At 40.1% G+C, this 23,322-nt stretch overlaps 1 protein-coding gene across 10 annotated transcripts in view; it reads left to right on the top strand.

The window, feature by feature from the left end:
* mycbp2 (MYC binding protein 2) overlaps positions 1-23,322 on the top strand; it is a 245,305-nt gene that overhangs the window by 62,320 nt on the left and 159,663 nt on the right. For 9 of the 10 annotated variants that reach the window (XM_060825911.1, XM_060825914.1, XM_060825918.1 and 6 more), the window contains exons 7-11: positions 8,650-8,721; positions 9,312-9,408; positions 11,611-11,684; positions 11,826-11,964; positions 15,166-15,242. In XM_060825911.1, coding sequence (XP_060681894.1) covers positions 8,650-8,721; positions 9,312-9,408; positions 11,611-11,684; positions 11,826-11,964; positions 15,166-15,242 — 459 coding nt within the window. Of the gene's footprint in view, positions 1-8,649; positions 8,722-9,311; positions 9,409-11,610; positions 11,685-11,825; positions 11,965-15,165; positions 15,243-23,322 lie in introns of those variants that run through there. The other variant, XM_060825919.1, reaches the window with a different exon arrangement.

Genomic DNA, 23,322 nt, shown 5'->3' with positions numbered 1-23,322 from the left:
CACTTCCTGCACTTGAGAAGGGCCAGTGGTTTCTGCCTTAACTATTCACACCTCCAAGCTGTTCACTTCCTGGGAGCCAGTCAGACAATTGCTGGTAGACAGGAGGTTTTTGCCATCAGTAGTTTATCGATTGATCCATGGGCTATCAACCATTTGTTACTGGCGAATCTTCACTTGTACGAAGCCCCCTGGACCCCGTTTGTCTACATCCAGACTTGCATTACTGCTTGATCAAGCAACTGTGTAAACAGCACTTAGAATGAGAGTCAGGTTACTTTTAAAACGCGCAACAATTATTTAACAATCCTTGATTTCAACACCATCTTTTTCCCATTTCAGTGTGCGATCACAAATAAAGAAAAGTACAAAGAAATGGTCTTGACACATAATACATGTGATTTAGAGTCATTAAGGGTTTAAGTTAACTTTTTAAAAAATAGTCTTTTCAATAGTTGAAGGATTTGATAAACAGAAGGAACAAATTTAAGGTGATTCGCAAAGTGCTGAGTGCTGGTTTGCGATACAGAGTGACACCAAAAGCAAGGGTTCAATTCTCACATAACTTGAGGTCACGAAGGTCCCACTAGTTCAATCTTGCTCCTCGTCTGAGATATGTGACCCTCTGGTAAAACCGTCAGCAGGTATCTCTCTAATGAGAGCGCAGCATTATGCTCCTCTGGGACTATGTCTCCTTTAACTTTACATTTACGTGTCCTAATATTGCTTTTTTTGGCTCTAAAGATTTGTCTGGTTGTGCTCCTGTGAAGTGCTTGTGAACATTTATTAACTCATAAATTCATTTTACAGACGCAAGTCCTTTATTCTGGCATCTTGTAGCTTCTGTCTCCAACCTGTAAACAAATCCTGTTACGTAATATTTAATCTGTTTACATTGGCCTCATGGAATATTATGTGTCTTTTGGGACATTTAAGAATATGATGAGCATCTCCCATGATCTCCTCTCTCGTGTTGATAGAAGATTGCAACCTGTATATTGTAATCTCTGATTTGGAGATATCAGTGTTGGACTGGGGTGGACAGAGTTAAAAATCACACAACACAGGTTATAGTCCCACAGGTTTGTTTGGAAGCACTAGCTTTTGGAGCGCTGCTCCTTCATGTAGCTGTGGAACAGGACCACAGTACACAGAATTTAGAGGGAAAGATTGCAGTGTCATGCAACTGAAATGATATATTGAACAAACATAGATTGCTGTTAAGTCTTCCATCTTTTAGAATGGGTTACAGGTTTCAGTTCATTAATATGTAAATCTCAAACTACTTTAAGTCACATTCTCGAGATAACTTAAGGCTTTTTTTTAAGAGATATCTCAGCTCAGACAATGCATGAAAGGTGAGAGGTTAGAGTCTGTCTGTATCCCAATCTAGTCAGACTGGTTCTATTTCCAAAATAGCAATTAATAAAATATTGCATGGATTGACTGCCTGCAGATTGTGTGCTTTTGAGCAAAATCGAATGTATCTGCAAATGCAAATTCATCCCATATGTGTGTGTGTGTGTGTGTGTGTGTGTGTGTGTGTGTGTGTGTGTGTGTGCGCGCGCGTGAGAGAGTGTGTGAGAGAACACTCTGTCATGTCTGTATGTCTGGATCAGTGGTGCTGGAAGAGCACAGCAGTTCAGGCAGCATCCAACTGATCCAGAATCTGGTTTCCAGCATCTGCAGTCATTGTTTTTACCATGTCTATATGTGCTTGGTAAAGTGTGTGAGAGTACGATGGCATATAAGCCTGTGAGAGGATGTGTGCATGGGTGTGTGTGTGTGGGAGAGCCCATGAGGCTGCCCTCAACTGGGACCTTGGGTTCATGTCGCACTACAGGTGACCTCACTCCACTATAGACTCTCTCACATACACACGCTCTTACCTACTCATACATTCGCACAGACCCCCTCTCATACATACACTCTCTCTCATAAACACATACACATACACCCCCAAACACTCACCCACATATACACCCTCCCACAGGCTTATACGCCATCCCACTCCCACACTTTACCAAGCATCCACACGCGCAAGCGCACACTATCTCACTCGCACTCACGCTCACGCGCGCACTCTCTCTCATATGCACGCACATGCACATAGGTCGTTGGGGTGAATTTGCATTTGCAGAATTATATTTGCACATACACTCTATTTTGCTCAAAAAGTGTACAATCTGCAGGCAGTCAATCCATGTAATGTTTTATGAATGCCAATTTGGGAAATAGAACTCGTCTGACTCAATTAGATACAGACAGACTCTAACCTCGCATCTTCTAATGCATTGTCTGAATTGAGATATCACCTTTTTTTAAGCAAAACCTTAAGTTATGTCAAGAATGTAACTTAAAAATTCTGTGATTTATATATTAATGAACCGAAATCAGCAACCCACTCTAAAAGATGAAAGACTTAACAGCAATCTAGGTTCGTTCAATATATCATTTCAGTTGCATAACACTAATCTTTTGCTATAAATTCTGCGTCTTACGATCCTGCTCCACAGCTACCTGATGAAAGAGCAACCTTCTGAAAATAAACCTGCTGTTCATAACCTGCTGTTGTGACTTTTAACTTTGATAATGTCTGGTATACCCTCTTGAAACTGTTGCACCTCCATGTTCCTTTTAAAGATGGTCCTTAACACACAGCTTTTTGACCAAGATTTTGGTCACCTCCAAAAAACAGTTCATTTTGTTTAATAATTCTGCTATGAAATGCCTTAGGGTGCTTTATTATGCTATGTAACTACAAGGTCTTGTCTTTCTTTGGTTAGGTCTCTGTGCCTAAGATATGAATTTAAAATCCTTCTTTTCCAGAAATCCATCCATGCCTTCATCTCGCCCCCTTTTCCACTATATTTTCTGATTAGTGTTACAATTCATTATCTCTATTCTATGTTTAAGTTACATTTACCCCATCAGTACACTGTCAGCAGTGGGAAATTGCACAGATGAGAAGGACAAGGTTCATATAACTCTGTAATGCAGCAATCACATTGCTGCACTATAGGACTCTTCTGACAGTTAAGTGAGACTTCAGCCAGCCAAAATCACAGAATGATTTATGTTCTATTTTACTTTGCTTCCACTGATGCTTTTGCTGGCAGTAGTGAATGAAATGCCATCCCAGAAGGATTTCTGTGATGTAAGTGTTTGTACTGTAGGATTAATACCAATTGTACTCTTGCTGCTGGGTGCAATGTGGATGTTGAGCTTTTTAAGTCATACAAGTACAGTGCAGAAACAGACCCTTTGGTCAGTATGAACAAGCTGGAACAGGTATCGTAGATAACTCTTGACCCATCTGTTAGCATTTGTAGCATATCCCTCTTAAAGCTTTCCTATTCATATACCCACCCAGATGCCTAGAGAATGTTGTAACTGTACTAGACTCCACCACTTTGGCAGCTCATTCCACACACTCATCATCCTTGACATGAGAAAGTTGTTCCTTGGGTCCCTTTTAAGTCTTTCCCGTCACCTTAAATCTATACCCTTTAGTTTTGGACTGTTCCACCCTTGACTATTCACTTATCCATGCCACTAATGATTTTACAAACCTCTATAAGGTCACTCCTCAATCTCTGACACTCCAGGGAAAATAGCCCCAGCCTATTGAGCCCCTCTCTATAGCTGAAAACCTCCAACCCTTGCAACATTCTTGTAAATCTTTTTTGAACCTTTCACAACATCTTTCCCATAGCAGGGAGACCAGAGTTGCACACAGTATTCCAAAAGTGGTTTAAGTAATGTCTGCACAGCTGCAACATGACCTCCAACTCTTCCACTCAGTGCTCTGATCAATAAAGGCAAACATACCAAACACCTTATCAATTATTCTGTCGACGTGGGACTCCACTTTCAAGGAACGATGAACCTGTTCTCTGAGGTCTCTTTGTTCAACAACATTTCCCAGGACCTTACCATTAAGTACATAAGTTCCGTTCTGATTTGCCTCTCCAAAATGTAGAACCTCACATTTATCTGAATTAAACTCCATTTGCCACTCCTCGGCCCATTGACTCATCTGATCAAGATCCCGTTGTACTTTGAGGTAACTTCCTTTGCTTGTATTATCTGGATCGGTTTGAGTGGTCCTTGTGCTTTGACGAGACTATGGTTAGATCTGCTTTCACTTCAGAGAAGATTTGTGGATATTTTGATTGAGTTATGGATTCAGCATTTTCCAGGGAGCACATTAGGAGTAGTAACTTGAAGTACAAAAGATGTTTCGATGGAACCAATCAGTAATGATTTTTATGTATAGCTTTTAATCATAGATCTTTTCCAGCCTGTCTCTGACTTTTGCTGTGTTGTTATGCACAGTTATTTAGCTGTGGAGATGTTTTGAGGTCTTGTTTAAATGGAGGAGTTATCGATGTGATATGCAAATTCTAGGATGGAATAGTTGTGAAGGCTGTGTGTCTGATAAAGCAGCAGATTTATATAAACTGTTCATAAACACTTCATAAATCTTAATTTGAACAGCACAGTTAACGTGACTGAGGATTTGTATTTTTTAAGTTCAAAAGGGATAAAACGGAAATAATTTCATTTTCATAGAGGTTCTTCCATATAATTAATGTATTTTTATATGGAGTCTTAGCCAGGGTTTTGCACATTGTTCAGTTCGACACATGACTTTCAATGGTGCTAAAGATCAGACAGTGGATCGCAGTAGGAAACACAATATTCAAAGATTTAAAGCACATAGTGAACATTGGGGAAATGTGTGCCTGGTGGAGACCTATTAATTATTCCATATTTATGTTCTCAACAACCAGGACCAGATTTTCTTAGAATTGACTTGATCATAATTGTGTTTGGTTGACCCCGTCATGTTATGAAAGATTTTCATTTACCGAGGAACGAACCAGTCATTACCGAAGAAATATCAGCATTTTCAGCGTCTCCCTGAGCTGTATTCCAAGTATTCTTCAAGGTTTTATTGCCTTCTGTGGCCACAAAATAAGTTTTAATGTTCATTGTGATTTGCATGTTCAGCAGCTCTATACAGTTTGAATTTTCTTCAGCAATTAAGTTGCTTTCCCTTCGGTGAATAAGGTTCCTAGCATGGTAATTGGGAGGGTAAAGATTTTTTGGGGCAGGCCACAAAAGTAAATGAGTCAGAAAATCACTGTTTCAACAGTCTTTTACAAGATAATTCTGTAGAATTGATATCTTGTGTGGCTGAGGGAGCTGATACATTGCACACACAAGATGGAAAGAATGTGGTAAGGTGACAGAGAAAGGTTGAGGGTGCTCACTCATTGTTTTTATTGTCACAATATATTAGCTGCAGAATCTGCTGAATGAATACATCTGGCCCAGAGTAACTGAATCATATTTCTGGTCATCTGTTGGAGACAGTGCCAGAATTCAACACATTATCGAGTCTGGGTTATTCAGTGATGCAAGTCTGCTTGCTGGACCAGTGAACTGGCGCTAATTAATGTTGTTAAGTTTATGCAGAGAGCACATGCTTGATTTGCATGTGTTACCAGTGAAAATCCTCCAGATGCATTATAAAGGAGGGAGATGGGAAAACAACTGAACTGGAAAAAGCAGTGGTTACGGAAGATGTAATGTGGAAGCTTATGTACGTGGTGGGACATTTTGGTCAAGTGTAACGACTGCCACAACATGACAAGTGATGCCTCTGAATATTTTGTTTCGACTTGAAAACAAATGCTGAGTATAATCCTAAAACCAAGAGTAGGAGTTTAATTTATGACAAAAAATCAACTGTAAAAAATATTGCCCATGTGATGTATGCACACAGATCCTGGCCTCTTCACTTGCGCTATTAGATTTATGACTAGTTTTAAACTCTGAACAATCTGAGGCTGAGTGGTGACCTTTATACAGATTTGTAAAATTGTGAGGGGCATGGATAGAGTGAATTGCCAAGGTCTTTTCCCGGAGTAGGGGAATCCAAAATTAGAGGGTATAGTTTTAAGGTGAGAACATCTCCTGAGGCTTGAAACCTGGCAAATTCCTTGGAAGTCTTTTCTGCACTGTTTCAAGTTTAACAATATCTTTCCTATAGCAGGGAGACCAGAATTGAACGCAGTATTCCAAAAATGGCCTTCCCCAATGTCCCGTATAGCTGCATCATGACATCCCAACTTCTATTCTCAATACACTGATCAATAAAGGCAAGTGTACAAAACTATCCTGTCTGTGATGCCACCTTCAAGAAACTATGAACCTTCTCTACCAGGTCTCTTTGTTCAGCGACACTCCCCAGGGCCCTATCATTAACTGTATAAGTCCTGCCCGATTTGCCTTACCAAAATGCAAGACTCACATTTATCTAAATTAAACTCCATCTGTCACCATTAGCCCGTCTGTCAATGTCCCATTGTAGTCTGAGATTACCACCTTCACCATCCACTATACCACCAATTTTGGTGTCATTTGCCAGCTTACGAACCATTCCTCCTCATATTCACATCAAAATTATTTATATAAATGACAAAAAGCAGTGCACCCAGCACCTATCCTTGTGGTATACTGCTAGTCACTGGCCTCCAGTCCAAAAGACAACCACCACCACATCCCTCTGTCTCTTACCTTCAATGCAGTTTTGTATCCAAATTTCAAGCTGTCTCTGGACTACATCCAACCAGTCTATCATTTGGGTCCTTGTTGAAGTTCATCCAGACAATGCCTCCTGCTCTGCCTTCATCAGTCTTCTTTGTCACTTAGTCATAGAGTCATGCAGCACAGAAACAGACCCTTCACACCAAACAGTCCATGCTGACCATACTCCCAAACTAAACTAGTCCCACCTGCCTGCTCCTGGCCTATATCCCTCCAGACTTTTCCTATTCATGTACTTATCTAAGTACCTTTAAAATATTATAACTGTGACTGCATCCATGATGACTTCAGGAAATTCTTCCACACACCAGCCTCCCTTTATGTAAAACAGTTACCCTTCATGCCTTTTTAAAATCTCTCTCCTGTCACCTTAAAAACATGTGCCCTAGTCTTGCAATCCCCCATTTGAGGAAAAAGATTCCTACCATCAATCCTATCTATACCCTTCATGACCTTTGTAAACTTAGGTAAGTTCACCTCTCAAGCTCCGATTCTCCAGTGAAAAAATGTCCAGCCTGTCAAGTCTTTCTTTATAACTCAAACCTTCCATACCCGGCAACAACATGGTAAATCTCTTTTGTACCCTCTCTAGCATAATGACGTCCTTAAGTTAGTGAGACACAATTTCCCACACACAGTCATGTTGACTATCACTTGTCTATCAATTCTTGCCTTTTCATACATGTCGATCCTATCCCTCAGAATCCCCTTCAACAACTTGTGGGTGGCACAGTGGTTAGCACTGCTGCCTCACAGCGCCTGAGATCCGGGTTCAATTCCCGACTCAGGCGACTGACTGTGTGGAGTTTGCACGTTCTCCCCGTGTCTGCGTGGGTTTCCTCCGGTTGCTCCGGTTTCCTCCCACAGTCCAAAGATGTGCGGGTCAGATGAATTGGCCATGCTAAATTGCCCGTAGTGTTAGGTAAGGGGTAAATGTAGGGGTACGGGTGGGTTGTGCTTCGGCGGGTCGGTGTGGACTTGTTGGGCCTGTTTCCACACTGTAAGTAATCTAAAAAAAAACTCGCCCACCACTGATGTCAGGCTCGCTGGTCTACAGTTCCCTGGCTTTTCCTTACCACCTTTTGTGAATCATGGCACAACATTAGCCACACCCAGTCTTCTGGTACCTCACTGTGGCTTTCAGTGATACAAACATGTCAGCAAGAGGCCCTGATGAAGGACTCTTGCCTGAAATGTCAATTCTCCTACTCCTTGAATGCTGACCTCTTGTGCTTTGTCAGCACCTCACTCTCTACTCTGATCTGCAGCATCTGCAGTCCTCACTTTCTCCCAGTAATCACTTCCCTAGCTTCCCACAACGTTCTGGGATACACCTGATCACGTCTCAGAGATTTATCTACCTTTGTGTGTTTTAAGACCTCCAGCACCACACCTTTTCTAATACGGACACTTTTCGAGACATTTCTATGTATTTCTCCAAGTTCTCTAGCTTCCATATCCTCTTCCTCAATGTGGACAGGTTGGACTGAAGGGTCTGTTTCCATGCTGTATGACTCTATGTAAGCAATCATTCTGGGATGATACAAATTGACCTCTTCCAAAAAGGGGAAAGATAACCCTTCTGTTTTGTGGTAAATCCATTCACATTTCTCAGCCTTCCTGCTTATGTTTTCCTGAGTTGAATGCTGGGAAGTGATCGTCTGTGTTTTGCAATGGAGCTGTGCTTTGGAGAGGAAGATTATGACCTGGACAATCATGCTAATGACTGGCCCGTCCTCTTGCATTTCTGTGGCCCCAAGGTTGGAGTCCATGCCTGACTCTAAGTTGGCAATACAGAACAGATGAAAAGACCAACAATTTTTTACAGCCAGAAAGAGAGAGAAACTTTCGAGCATTGTCTTTCGCGCTCAACTATTCAATTTTTTGAAAGTTACATTCAAAGTTATGAAGTGAAAATAATAAAGTGGAAGTTTTCTACCTTTTAAATTGAAGTGTGTAATGTACAAAGCTATGTTTGGCTTCACACAAATGTAGACAGAATTATTATAACTTAACATGTTTAATTTTTAAAAGGGCCATGTATACAACTCTACATCACGCATAAGGAACAGGAAGGATAGAAAGTCATGGCTGGGGTTCGCACAGGTAAGTTACTCATCTAAAAAGCTCAACAGAATAAAATGCTTGTGCCTCATTGTTCACTGAAGCCTGTTAGGTGAAATTTGTGTTTCAGCCAACCAATTGCATTTCATTGATTGCGATTGTGGAGAAAATCTGTGATTTTGACTGTTCTACCCTTTATGTAATAAATAATTCTGTTTATTGAGAAATAACTTTGCATATGTATTTTTTTCACATATAATTACATAGTGTTATAAATTTAAATCTGATAATTAGAATGTCCATTCAGTTTCATGTGTAGTTTTGTTTTGAAGTTTATGGTTTGTGATGGTGTGCTTTTTTTTTATAAATTACTGGCAATTTCATGATGGAGGGCATTTTCAATAAGATACTTTGTACAATTAACGTAATGAAATGATAACCATCTAATATGCAGGCATTGTCGCAGTGATGTTTTAGTAGGGAATTAATTATCATGTTTAATCAAAGGTTCCATTGGAGAAAGAAGCATTTACTTGTAAATGTATTTTGTGTAGTTTTTGAAATGAATTTTTTTTAACTAAAAAGATATAACATCTTAAAGTGTTGTAACTTCTTTGTCCCCATTTGAACAGGGTTCTCTCCTATATAGGGATTTAAATAATCACAATATGACAGCGATATCCATAAACCCAGAAACCTTAGAACAAGAAAGCACAGTTAATCTTCCAGGTATGTAACAAATTCATAATCAAATAAATAAAATAGCAAGTAGTCAAGGGGGGAAATGTGTGAATACTGAAATAAAAGTTGGAGCATTATTAGTGTTGAATGTTGTGATCAAGTTTTATGCAGATGTCTGGGTTCTGTTAACATACAAAAACTATTTATTGGAAAGTAACTCATGATGTTCTGTAGGAAACTGTGGAAGTTTTAAATATAAGGCTACCTTGGTTAAATTTTTTAAAGATTCACTCACTGATCTGATGAGTTTGTCCTGTTTTCCATTGCCCTGATTCTCCAAATAATTTCATCTCTGTCTGCCTCCTTTCTTTCAGGGTTCAGGGGTTGGGGAAGGAATTGATCCCAGGTTCCAAAAGTTCTCCAGGTGTTTTGATTCTGAGGCCAAGTGACCATAGAATTATCATGGATAATGTTCATGCATGCTGTTCCATCCTGTTTGTTACATGAATTTGTAGTTCCAGGGGAGATGAGGGCATTTGGTCTGATGATGGGTGCTGTCGTATCCTGGGCCTGTAACGCTTTTTTCAAATGACCATTCTCTTTGAAGGCAGAATTTTGAAAATGGTTGTGTTTCTCAGTCTGAGACTGGTGGAAGAAGTGTTTACTGTGAAGATTTTCTTGTTTAGCGGTAGGATATAAGCAGCACAGTGGTTAGTACTGCTGTCTCACAGTGCCAGAGACCCAGGTTCAATTCCCGCCTCTGTGCAAATTCCACACAGTTGCCTTTCTCCCCGTGTCTGCGTGGGTTTCTTCCGGGTGCTCCGGTTTTCTCCCACAATCCAAAAATGTGCAGGTTAGGTGAATTGGCCAAGCTAAAATTGCTTGGAGTGTTAGGTGAAGGGGTAAATGCAGAGGAATGGGTCTGGGTGTGGACTTGTTGGGCCAAAGGGCCTGTTTCCACGCTATAAGTAATCTAATCTAATCAAAAGAAATGGTCAGCACAAGTGGCTTTTCAGTTATGAGTCCTGTGATGGACAGTAGCTTCAATATAAAGCAATCTTTAATCATACCTGTGAATTAAAGCATTGTGTAAGTTTTATTGTTAGGAGAAAGTGAGGACTGCAGATGCTGGAGAGTCAGTGTTGAAAAGTGTGGCGCTGGAAAAACACAGCAAGTCAGGCAACATCTGAGGAGCAAGAGAGTTGGCATTTCAGGCGTAAGCCCTTCGTCAGGAATATGGAGGAGGAAGGAGGCTGAATGATAAGTTAGGAGGGTGGGTATAGGGTTGGGAAGAAGGTAGCTGGGAGCGCAAGGACAGGTCAAGAAGGTGGTGCCAAGTTGGAGGATTGGATCTGGGATGAGTGGGTGGAGCGGAGGTTTAGAAACCAGTGAAATCGATGTTGTTACCGTGTGATTGAAGAGTACCAAGGTTGAAGATGAAGTGTCCTTCCTCCGGTCATCAGGTGGCTTGGATTTGGCAGTGGAGCAGGTGCAGGACCTGCATGTCCTTGTGGGAATGGGAGGGGGATTTGAAGTGGTCAGCCATAAGGTGCTGGGGTGGTTTTGTGTGTATGTGCCAGAGATGTTCCCTGAAACATTCCACAAGTTGGTGTCCTGTCTCCCTGATTTAGAGGAGACAATTTTAACTCCCCCTCCCATTCTCCCAAGGACATGCAGATCCTGGGCTGTCTCCGCTGTCAATTCCAAGCCACTCGATGACTGGAGGAAGAACGCCTCATCTTCCACCTTGGGACTCTGCAACCACACAGTATCAACATTGATTTCACTATTTCCAAATCTCCACTCCAACCCCACCTCCTCCCAGATCCAACCCACCAACTTGACACCACCTTCTTGACCTGTCCTACCTGTCCATCTTCCTTCCCACCTGTCCGCTCCACCCTCCCCACTGACTTATCACAATTACCACCCACCTGCACCACCTATCGCTATCCTGGCTATCTTCCCCACCCGCATCCTACCACCATCCTCCTATTTATCTCTCCGCCCCTTTCCCCCTCCATGGCTTATCCTTGAACCATCGATTCCTGCTCCTTGGATGCTGCCTGACCTGCTGTGCTTTTCCAGCGCCACACTTTTCGATATTACGTTTTACTGCTGTTTAAAATCTTTCTGCAAAGGGCTTGCTTGACATAAATGTTACCTTACTCTTGAAAGTTTTTGGAAAGGCTAGTCAAGTTAAACTTGTAAAGTTAAAATATAGATTGTAAGTTTAATTTCTTTTCTCAGGTTGCCAAGCTGAAGGACAGAATATCCTCTTCACAGATGGAGAATACATCAATCAAATTACAGCATCAAAAGATGTAAGTACATTTGATGTAATAATGAATTTGTCAAATAATTTTGCATTAAAATATTTTGACAATTTTTGTGTGCATGTATTATTGCCCAACTCAGCTCACATGTGGTATTGAGGAATATTCTTGTTCCCTCTCCCTACATAGGATGGTTTTGTAGTGCGAATATATGCAACAAGCACTGAGCCTGTACTTCAACAGGAGCTGCAGCTCAAGCTAGCCAGGAAGTGTCTACATGCTTGTGGTCTCTCCTTGTTTGACCTTGAGAAAGATTTGCACATTATAAGTAAGGAATCTTTATTCTGTAAAATTCTTTTAATAAAGGTAATGGCGTATAAATATTTAGCTCTGTTTCCTTTTTAATTTTTTTTCACTTAATATAAATCATCTTCCCCATCTCATTCTTTCCCAGATTGTCATTGCTTGGATGAAAGAAATTTGGGCTGAAGTATTTGCCAATGGAATGTGCAGTTAAACTGCATAATGATTAAAGCAGATTTCTTTCAGCTGAGTTTAGACGTCTAAAACTTCGTGGATCATGTTGTTATTGTCTTTAGGCCCTTCGTGTTCTGAAGAGTTTAAATTGTTGATGACAGAGAGGTCTAATGGTCAATGATGGTTCACAATTTTAATCTCCCTAAAATTGAATGGGAAGGTAAATTTTAACATAAAAAATTCAAACTTAATTCTGACCTAGCCTTGGCAACCTCTATCTTGGTGACAGTTAGGAGTAGACAATAAATGCTGGCCTTATCAGTGATCTGCTTCTTCTATGTGCAAATTGAAAAGGCGCAATGAGAACAACCTGTCTTAGATAAGAATATCAACCATTGAGCCCTTGTAAGGAGGTAGTGTGCAAAAACAGGTTGGGTACATCTTTTCTCTGTAAAATCCACTGATGGCACAATCTGTGAAGAGTCAGAAATAATAAGGTACTGTAGAATTTTGTTTGTGAAATATATTACGAGAAAGGATATAGCTATTTCGGGAATTAATATAAAGCATTATTGGGTGAGAAGGGGAATATAAGTAGGTATTCCTTAAACTCTCTGCTATCTTTGCCCTCCATTGATGCCAGTGTTGATTTAAATCCAGAGTTGTGAAGTTCTCTTCTAATGCTTTTCTACTGTTCCAACTCCTTATCTTTGTTTAAAACTCTGCTTAATTTCTTTTCGTTGCTCCTCATATCAGCACCTTCATTTGGTGCTCTTTTTATGCTGGCTGCACTACTGTGACACACATCTGGCATGTTTTCTGTGCTAATGACACTTAGAAATACAAGTTGCTGCTAAATGAGTTGCCATTTAACCTCAGCTATTCTGGAGTGTGGATTTGGGGTTGTGGAGAACTTGGCCTGAAGTTCCATTTTGGTTTGTAGCACTATCTGAATGAGTCTGTATGCATGTCATTTCAAGATCATATTTTATTCAGAATTTTGACCATAGGATTTGGAAAAAGCTAATTGCACATTACACTGGATCTGAGGGCCATCTGTGAAGCTCTCCAGCAAGGCATTAATGACTTTAGGGTTTGGTTTAGTGAAAATGGGTAGACAAAGGCCTGTATTTAGGTTGAGAATATAACATTAGCATTGCTGAAGGACTCAATCTTCTATTCTAACGAAAATATTCTGTGTCATGCCAGCTCTGAGCAAATACGTTAGTGTCAAAATTTGCTCGAGGTCCTTATGCCTGCAGGTGAAGCTGTAATTTTTATGTTGGTAACTCAACATGTTGTTTAATCATAAATTCTGTTTGACATCAGCTTTAGTAATAGTTGTTTACACTCATTAGCAATGGTAAATCTCTTTCTCCCTTAAGGGAAGCGGATACTTTGCCTGCAGGCTGAGTAATTAGTAGTTGTTACTCACCAAACATTTTGTTGTTGGCTCTAAAATCCTTAGTCCTCACCTTCCACCCCACTAATCTCTGGATATAGTGCATCATTCTCTGTCATTTCCGCCAATTACAAACAGACCCTACCGCCAGAGAGATATTTCCCTCCCCACCCCATCTGCGTTTCGCAGAGACCATTCCCTCAGTGACTCCCTCAGTAGGTCCACGCCCCCTACTAAATCATCTAGTACCTTCCCTTGCTGCTGCAAGATGCGCAAAACCTGCTCCCCACCTCAGTCCAAGGCCCCAAAGCATCTTTTCACATTCAGCAGAGATTTCCCTGCACATTCATCTGCCTGATCTGCTGTGTCTGTTGCACTCTCTGTACACTAGGAAGATAGATGGAACGTTTCAGGGAACATCTCCAAGACATTTGCACCAAATAACCCCACCATTCTGTGGCTGACCACTTCAATACCCCTCCCATTCTGCCAAGGACATGCAAGTCCTGGGCTGCCACCACCACTAAATCCAAGCCACCCGACGACTGGCGGAAGAACGCCTCATCTTCTTTCTTGGGACTTTTCAACCACACTGTATCAACATCTACTTCACCAGTTTCCAAATCTCCCATCCCCCACCTCAAACCAGATCCAACTAGGCACCACCTTCTCAACCTGTTCTACCTGTCCGTCTTCTTTCTCACCTATGCACTCCACGCTCCCCACCCACCTATCGCAGTCACACTCCTCACTTGCATCTACCTATTGCCTTCTCAGCTACCTGATCTCCAGCATCCGCAGTCCTCACTTTCTCAAATCCTTTCTGTATTTAAGTCTTGCATTTTAAGAATTCTCTTCATTTTAGATGGTCAATTAAATGATCTCACTTAATTATTACAGAACATGATTACAAACACAACGCTAACATGCTTTATGGTACATTTTTCAGTTGTTGCTTTTTTCTCTCTCAGCTCTGCTCTGTTCTCGTGCTCTGTTCCTTTCTTCTACTTTGCATCCTGCCCTAAGGTCTCATTTCTTATTTATGGCTGCCCCCTCTTCCCCTCTAAATCTCTTCATGGTTCCCTGTCCTTCTGTCTAACACTTTTCTCTCTTTCTCCCTTCTCTGTGATCATGCCATCTGTTTTCTTTCCTGAGCTGTTTTTCACCACCCTGATCACATGATCCATTGGCAACTTGCTTCTTTGTTCTATCTGACCACGTATTCTCAGTCACTGCTCATTTACGGTACACATTTAGTTCTACCAGAAATATTAAAAACACCACATTATAGCACCATCTATATATATAATTGTTTTAAGATTTTAGTTTTTAAATATGTTTGCCCATAGATAAACTGCTAAATAGGTTTATGGTGGAGCCACACTCTTGAGTATCTTTGTTGCTTTGAAAAAAGATAACATTTTAAACTGAGAAAAGTCTGTTGACAGGCAGTGTCATTGAATGGCTACCATGCTTATATTGGGACATGGCTGTTAATTCATTTCTCTCTACACAGCATGAACATTTATGATAATGCCTGTAGATGCTGTCAATACCTGTTCATTTTCCTGAATTTAAGTGCATGTAAAAATGTTTTTTTTGTACTATCTAACTATGTTGAAATCTTTTAAAATGTTCATGTTTCATCAGGTACAGGATTTGATGAGGAGTCAGCTGTTGTATCAGCAGGCAGAGAGTTTGCACTAATGAAAACTGCTAATGGAAAGGTATGTGGAAAATATTTCTTGAAAAACTCAAGTCATTGTTAGCAGTGCAACTTATCAAATAGTCCATAGTACGTGTTTGTTTTGTCTGCTTTTTGGTATGGTGTTAATTCATGCATCAATGTCTTCACTAAAATAGTGGACAAAAAGTCATATGAGTAAAGATTAGAGACCTGCTGGAAAAGCACAGCAGGTCAGGCAGCATCCAAGGAGCACGAAAATTGACATTTCGGGCAAAAGTCCTTCATCAAAAGTCATGTGAGCACATTAAATAAGGTAACCAAGAGTTAATGTTTAAGTCTTTGTTCATTGATCATGTCATCATCTTTGCCAGCCAAAAGTTTAATCATTACTATTACCAGCCAACATGGATTTTTTTTTTTATTCACTATGGGTGTTGCTTATTTGGGCAGCATTTATTCTTCTGAACATATCTGGGTAACAAATTGAATTTTCCTTTTTGTTTTGCCTAGAATATTTGTATAATTAATTTGAAACATAAGCTTTATCTATTCCGCCACGGTGTAAAATTTTGATACACTTGTCTCACAACCACTGAATTCCAACTTTTTAAAATAATAGCATTTAATACTTAGAAAAGTTTTGAGAGTCCATGCCTCTGCACATAAACTAACTAATGAGTTTAACATTATTTGTCTTTTTCAATTACGGTTCGCTTTAGGATGGAGACATTTTGGTCTGGTTAATCCATTGTAAAAAAAAATAAGATAAAGGGAGGTGTAGAATAAAAGTATAGTCCTTTGTGCACATTTGTTTGAATTTGATTCAGATATTCTGTATGTTTTCAATTGAATGTTTCATCATTTTTACTGCTGATTTGTGAAATGGTAGGAAAGATCAGATTCACCAGATTTGCTCTGTTTTTGCACAGCAATGTATTCCTGGGGGTGAGCAAAATGGACGACACAACAGGACCTTTTACTATTTAAAACTTGCCGTCTTGCAGCAATTGTTAGCAAATCTGTAGACCTGCCTGGATATTTGATTATTTAGAACATTTACTTTTGAAGACTACTTTGTCATGAAAATCAATTTTTAAAAAGTTACATTCATTCCTAATACGCGAGTTAGATGCCTGTAGGTCACAGTATAAATAATTTTTAGTATTGAAATAGTACAAGTTATGGTAGGTACAGGGAAGAATTAACTCTTGAAACTGAAATTGAGAAAAGAGAAACAGCAGAAATTGGCGAAGTGTGCAGAATTAATGCATATCACCATTATTTCTGTCACTGTCAAAATTCAGGAACCACTTCCATTATAGCGTTGAGGGTGTACCAACACCACATGGCTGACAGCAACTGTAGAAGGTAGTTCATGACCACAATCTTAAGTGCAATCAGGATAGTTATTGACTGTTATTATTGGCAATGCCCAAATTGCAGGAATGAGTATGTTAACAAGTTTACTCAGTTACCTAATAACCACATCCAATAAAATTGGAGCTTGTCTATTCAAATGTTGTCAGCCATAATTATAATTAGAAGTGGATATAAGTCATTTGGCCTCAAACCAGCTGTACCATTTGATAAGATTTGTGGCTGTTGTGTTTTTGTTTTGAATTATTCAATGACACCACCTTCGCTCCTTCTGAGGCAGATTCAAAATTGCATAACCCTTGAAAGAAAAATTCTCTTCATCTGTCCTAACATCTAATTTTAACACTACCCTCTAGTTCTAGACTTGTCCACAGAGGAAGTATTCTTGTCAAGAACATTAAGGGTCTTGTACATTTGACTCAAGTTACCCCACACACTTCTGAGCTCAGTGGAAATAAGCCCTGTCCATTCAACCTTTGCTCATATCAATCTAATAAATCCCTTCTGACCCACCTCCAATGCATTTACTTCCTTTCTTAAATAAGGAAGCCAAAACTTGCACAGTATTTGCAAAATTGTCTAAACAGTGCCCTGTTTATCTGAAGTGAAAATCTTCACTTTTGTGTTCTATTACTCCTTGTAATAAGAGAAATATTAGTCACTTTCTTGATTACATGCTTTTCCTACATTCAAACTTTTGTTTCACATGCACTAGAACACTTAGATCCCTCTTTATTTAAGAATTCTACATTTGTTCTCTATTTAAATAATGGTGCCTTTTTAATTTTCCTGTCAGAGCGCAAATTCACATGTTCCCATATGATATTCTATCTGCCAGAATTTTGTCCACTCAGCATATCTACATCACTCTGCATTCTCCTCTGTACTTTTCACAACATACTTTCCTATCTATCTTTCTGTTATCTGCAAATTTAGCTACAATGCCTTTGCTCCCCTAATCTAAGTAGCTATTAAAAATTGTAAAACAGCTGAGGCCCCAACAGAACTCTGATTGTCATATCCTGCCAAACAGAAAAAGACCCTTTTCTGCCAACCAGCCTATCTTCTATTGGTGCTACATCGCATATTCCAACTTTGTGTAATAAGCATTTTATGTACACCTTAGTCAAATACTTTCAGGGAATCCAAGTATAGTACACTTGCACACACACACGGCTTTATTAGCAACCTCTTTTAAGCTCTGAGGTGATTCCCATCATGGCGTAGGCACTTGTCAGCCTGTAGCTCCATCAGTTTCTTTAGTACTACTTCCTGAGTGATTTGTAATTTCGTCGTGTTTCTCTCCCTTCCACATTCTGATTTCCAGTTATTACTGGAATGCTTTTTGCATCCTCAATAATGGAGGTAAAATATTTATGCATTTCTTCTGTTATTTCCCTGCAATCTATTGTTAATTCCACCTTCTCACACTCTAGATGATGAACATTTAATTTTCTTTCTTCCTTTTTCAATACCTCTTGCTATCTATTTTCAGATTCCTACCTCATTTCCTCTCGTTAACCTGATTAACCCTTTAGTCATTCTCTGCTGTTCTCCATACTCTGTCCAATCATCTGCCCTTCTACTCATTGAACATATTACATAGAACTTAGAACATTACAGCACAGAACAGGCCCTTCGGCCCTCGATGTTGCGCCGACCTATCATATCGATCTGAAGCCCATCTAACCTACACTATTCCCTGTGCGTCCATATGCTTGTCCAATGATGACTTAAATGTACTTAAAGCTGGCAAATCTATGACCGTTGCAGCAAAGCATTCCATACCCTTACTGCTGAGTAAAGGAACTACCTCTGACATCTGTCCTATATATATCACCCTTCAATTTAAAGCTATGCCCCCTCGTGCTCACCGTCACCATTCTTGGAAAAAGGCTTTCCCTGTCCACCCTATCTAACCCTCTGATTATCTTTTATGTCTCTATTAAGTCACCTCTCAACCTCCTTCTCTCTAACGAAAACAGCCTCAAGTCCCTCAGCCTTTCCTCATAAGACCTTCTCTCCATACCAGGCAACATCCTAGTAAATCTCGTCTGCACCCTTTCCAAAGCTTCCACATCCTTCTTAGAATGCGGTGACCAGAACTGTACACAATACTCCAAGTGTTTTATAGCTGTAGCAGAACCTCATGGTTCCTGAACTCGATCCCTCCATTAATAAAAGCTAAAACACTGTATGCTGCCTTGCCACCCAGGTTGACTGGGTTGTTAACTTTCAAGGATCTGTGTACCTGGACACAGATCTCACCGAGATTCTATACTACCAAGAATCTTACCATTAGCCCAGTACTTTGCATTCCAGTTACTCCGACCAAAGTGAATCACCTCACACTTGTCCGCATTAAACTCCATCTGCCACTTCTCAGCCCGGCTCTGCAACTTATCTATGTACAATTGTCCATTTTGTTTTCTCTTTGAGATGTTTTCCCGAACTTTAGTTAACCATGGATGATAGGTTTACCCCTTAAAAAATTCTCTCTACAGTTGGAATTCAATTACTCTTTATAGTTGGAATACAATTTTTCTGAAATACTGCATCAATATCTGCCACTGGTTCTGATCTACCTACTACTCTATTCACTTCAGCTATCTCAACTCTATGCTCACATAGTTGCTCTTAAGTGTAAATACCTGTCTTAAACCCACCCTTCTCCCTTTTAAATTCTATGTGAAATTCGGTAATTTTATGATCACTATGATCTAGGGGATATGCCTTATCGCAGCTTATTTAATCCTTTCACACTACAAAATATCAAGTCTAATGTTACATGCCCTCTGGTTGCTTCCACAATTTCTTCCTCTCTAAAAAACTGTCTCAAGCATTCTATAAATCCCTTCAAGCTGGCTACTCAGATTTATATTACCCAGGGTTATTACTGTCCCTTTATCACAAATACCCAATATTCATTCTTGTCTGCTTCATTCTACATTATGGTTAGTGCTAGGGGACCTGTAGACCATTTCCACTAGTAACTTTTTTTTGTTCTCTACTATTCCTCACCACACAAACCAATTCTATACTCTGGTCTCCTGAACTAAGGTCATCATTTGCTATTGTTGTAATGCCACAGTGTTATCCTTCTCCTGCGCTATCCCTGCCCATCATCCTATCCTTGAATGTCATTTACCACTAATCAGAACGTGAGCCTTGTCATATTGCTGCACCCTCTCCATATGGGCAATCAATCATATATATTTACTTTAATGTACCCTATCAATTTGTTTACTTTTGTTATGAATAGTATGCATGTTAGATAGAGAACCCTTTAGTTTTGTCTTTTTTGTTATTTTTGTGTTTTTATCTCGTTTGACTGACTTACTCTCAGGTTTATTATTTGATCTTTCGTTCCATTCTCTGATCTTCATTTCCAATATCACACTTTTGTTCTCCTGTTTTGACTGTACCTTTGATTTGCTACATCTACCAATGATTGATCCCTCACCTTTATTGTTTACTTAATTAACCTTTCAGGTATTGAGAATTTAGTTTTACACATGGAGTTAAAGTTTTTCAAATATTAACTATTTTTGGGAATTCCAAACTCTCTTGCTTTCTCTTTATTTTATCTCTTGATTCATTGGGGGCGGCACAGTGGTTAGCACTGCTGCCTCACAGCTCCAGGGACCCAGGTTCAATCCCTGCCTTGGGTAACTGTGTGTGTGGAGTTTGCACATTCTCCCTGTGACTGTGTGGGTTTCCTCTGGGTGCTCCGGTTTCCTCCTACGATCCAAAATGTGCAGGTTAGGTAAATTGGCCATGTTAAATTGCCTGTAGTGTTAGGAGAAGGGGTAAATGTAGGGGAATGAGTCTGGGTGGGTTACGCTTTGGCGGGTCAGTGTGAACTTGCTGGACCAAAGGGCCTGGTGTTTAGATTTGGGGCGGCACGGTGGTACAGTGGTTAGCACTGCTGCCTCACAGCGCCAGAGACCCGGGTTCAATTCCCAACTCAGACGACTGACTGTGTGGAGTTTGCACGTTCTCCCCGTGTCTGCGTGGGTTTCCTCCGGTTGCTCCGGTTTCCTCCCACAGTCCAAAGATGTGCAGGTTAGGTGAATTGGCCTAGTGTTAGGTAAGGGGTAAATGTAGGGGATTGGGTGGGTATCGCTTCGGTGGGTCGGTGTGGACTTGTTGGGCCGAAGGGCCTGTTTCCACACTGTAAGTAATCTAATTGTTTCTTCCTCTCTATTTGAAATTAAATATTTGAACTTCGACACTGTGCGTTAGTAAGGATTCTTCAAATTAAATGAAAGAAGACTTACATTTGTAGAGCACCCTTGAAAACACTGGATCATTCCAATGTGAATTTGCAGCATTTGTGGGCACAGTTAAAACGTGAATGATTTGTGCATAGTTAGCTTCCACAAACAGCAATGTGATAATGACGAGATAATTTGTTTTTATAGTATCAGTTGAGGAGTAAGTGTTGGGAGACTTCAGAACAGTTGTGCAGGATCTTTTCTGCCTACCTGACAAAACCGGTAGGACTTTGGTTGAACATTTCACCTGGGGAGAAAGATGCGTCTAACAGTGTAGCATTCCCTTAATACCTATTGAAGTGTCTGCATAGATATTCACGTTCAAATCCCTAGACTGGAACCTGAACACTACCTCCAAGACAAGTGTCCTATCAACTGAACTGTGACTGACCCCTGAATGTGATTGGTGTCAGGCATGTCCTCGAACCTCTGTGGACTGTGTTTTGTTGCCTTTACTCCAGTCACTGCACATTAAGACCATATAGGACTAGAACTACGTCAATCAGCCCACCAAATCATCTGCGAGATCATGGCTAATATGATCATACTCAATTCCTCTTTCTGCCTTTTCCCTATCATCCTTGATTTGTCTACTGATCAAAAATCTATCTGTCTCAGCCTTGAACATAGTTAACAAACCAGCCTCAACAGCTATCTGTGATAAAGAATTCCCCAGATTCACTACTTTCCTCGCTTCTGTCTTAAGTGTGACCCCTTATTCTGAAATTATGCCCTCTGCTTGTAGACTATTCCGTAAAAGGAAACATCTCGCATCTTAAGTCCCCTCACGTTCTTCTAAAGTTTAATGGTTACAGGCCCAACCTCTTCTCATAAGATGATCCTTTCATATTCAGTATCAGCCTAGTGAACTATTTCTGGACTGCCTCAGTGCTAATGTTTCTTTCCTTAGTTAAGGAACACAAAAGTGTTCACAGTATTACAGCTGTAGTTTGAACAGGGCTTTGTATAGTTTGAGCAAAGCCTCTCTACTTTTATACCTTATTCCTTCCATTCTGGTTGCCCTACTATAGAAAGGATATTATTAAACCAGACAGAGTGCAGAAAAGATTTACTAGGATACTACTTGGACTGGAAGATTTCAGTTAGAAGGAGAGGCTGGGATAGGCTGGGACTTTGTTCCCCATAGCATTGGAGACTTAGTACAGACCTCTACAAGGTCACCCCTCTCATGAAAGCAAGGATAAGATGCATAGCTAACAGGTTTTCCCCTGGTAGGGGAGTCTAAAACCCAGAGGGCATAGGTTTAAGGTGAAAGAGAAAAGATACAAGCGAATCCAGAGGGGTAATATTTTGAGAGGGTTGTGAATATCTGGAATGGGCAGCCAGAGGTAATGGTGGAAGTGCTTACAATTTTGCCATTTAAGAAATATTTGGAGATGCACATGGATGGGAAAGATATGGAGAGATATGGACTAAACACAGGCAAGTGGGACTAGATTAATTGTGAAAACTGGGCGGTATGGATACGTTGGGCCGAAGGGCTTATTTCCATGCTGTAAAACTCTATGGCTTTGAAATAAATACCAATGGACCATTTCCTTCCTTATTACCCACTGAATTTGGATGCTAGCTTTTGTGATTCATACACAAGGCCTCCTAAATCCTTCTCTTCTATCGATTTTTGTAGTCTTTCTCCATTTAAATAATATTCACCTCCTCTATTCTTCCTGCCAAAGTGCTGAACCTTACATTTCCCCACATTATATTTCATCTGCTAAGTTTTTACCCACTCACTTAACTCGTCTATATTCTTCTGTCATCCTCACCAAAAGCCTTGTCACCTATTTTTGTCATCCACAACCTTGACTAAAATACATTCACTTACCTCGTTTGGTCAATAATGTATATTGTAAATAATTGTGGTCTCGGTGCTGATCCCAGTGGCCCTGCACTAGTTACATGTTGCCATTCTGAAAAAGGCCCCCTACCTTACCTAATCTCAACTCTGTCTTCTCTTTGTTGTCAAATCCTCTCACCATGCCAATATGTTGCCACCAACACTATAGGCTTTTATCTTAATAAGTAGCCTAACGTATGGTACCTTTATCAAGCATCTTCTGAAAATCTAAAAATATTGCATCCACTACTTCCCCTTTGTTTATTTTGCAGGTTATGAAATCAAAGAATTCTGATAAATTTGTCAGGCATGGTTTCCATTTCATGAAGCCATGCTGACTCTGTTTGATCGTTCTATCTATTTCTTAAATGCTCTGTTTTTACATTCCTTTCTAATATACTCTAATATTTTCCCAGTAACAGACGTTAAGCTAACTGGCCTATTCTTACCTTTTTGTCTGCTTACCATTGCAATTAAAGGTGTTACATTGGCAGTTTTTCAATCCTCTGGGAGTTTTCCAGAATTGAAGAATTACTGTACAATTACTACCTGTGCATCAACTATCTCTGTGGTTACTTCCTTTAATATCCTAGGATGCATCCCATCAG

The sequence above is a fragment of the Hemiscyllium ocellatum genome, chromosome 6 (genome assembly GCF_020745735.1).
Source record: "Hemiscyllium ocellatum isolate sHemOce1 chromosome 6, sHemOce1.pat.X.cur, whole genome shotgun sequence".
Lineage (NCBI taxonomy): Eukaryota > Metazoa > Chordata > Chondrichthyes > Orectolobiformes > Hemiscylliidae > Hemiscyllium > Hemiscyllium ocellatum.
This window is presented reverse-complemented; position numbering and strand designations above follow the sequence as displayed.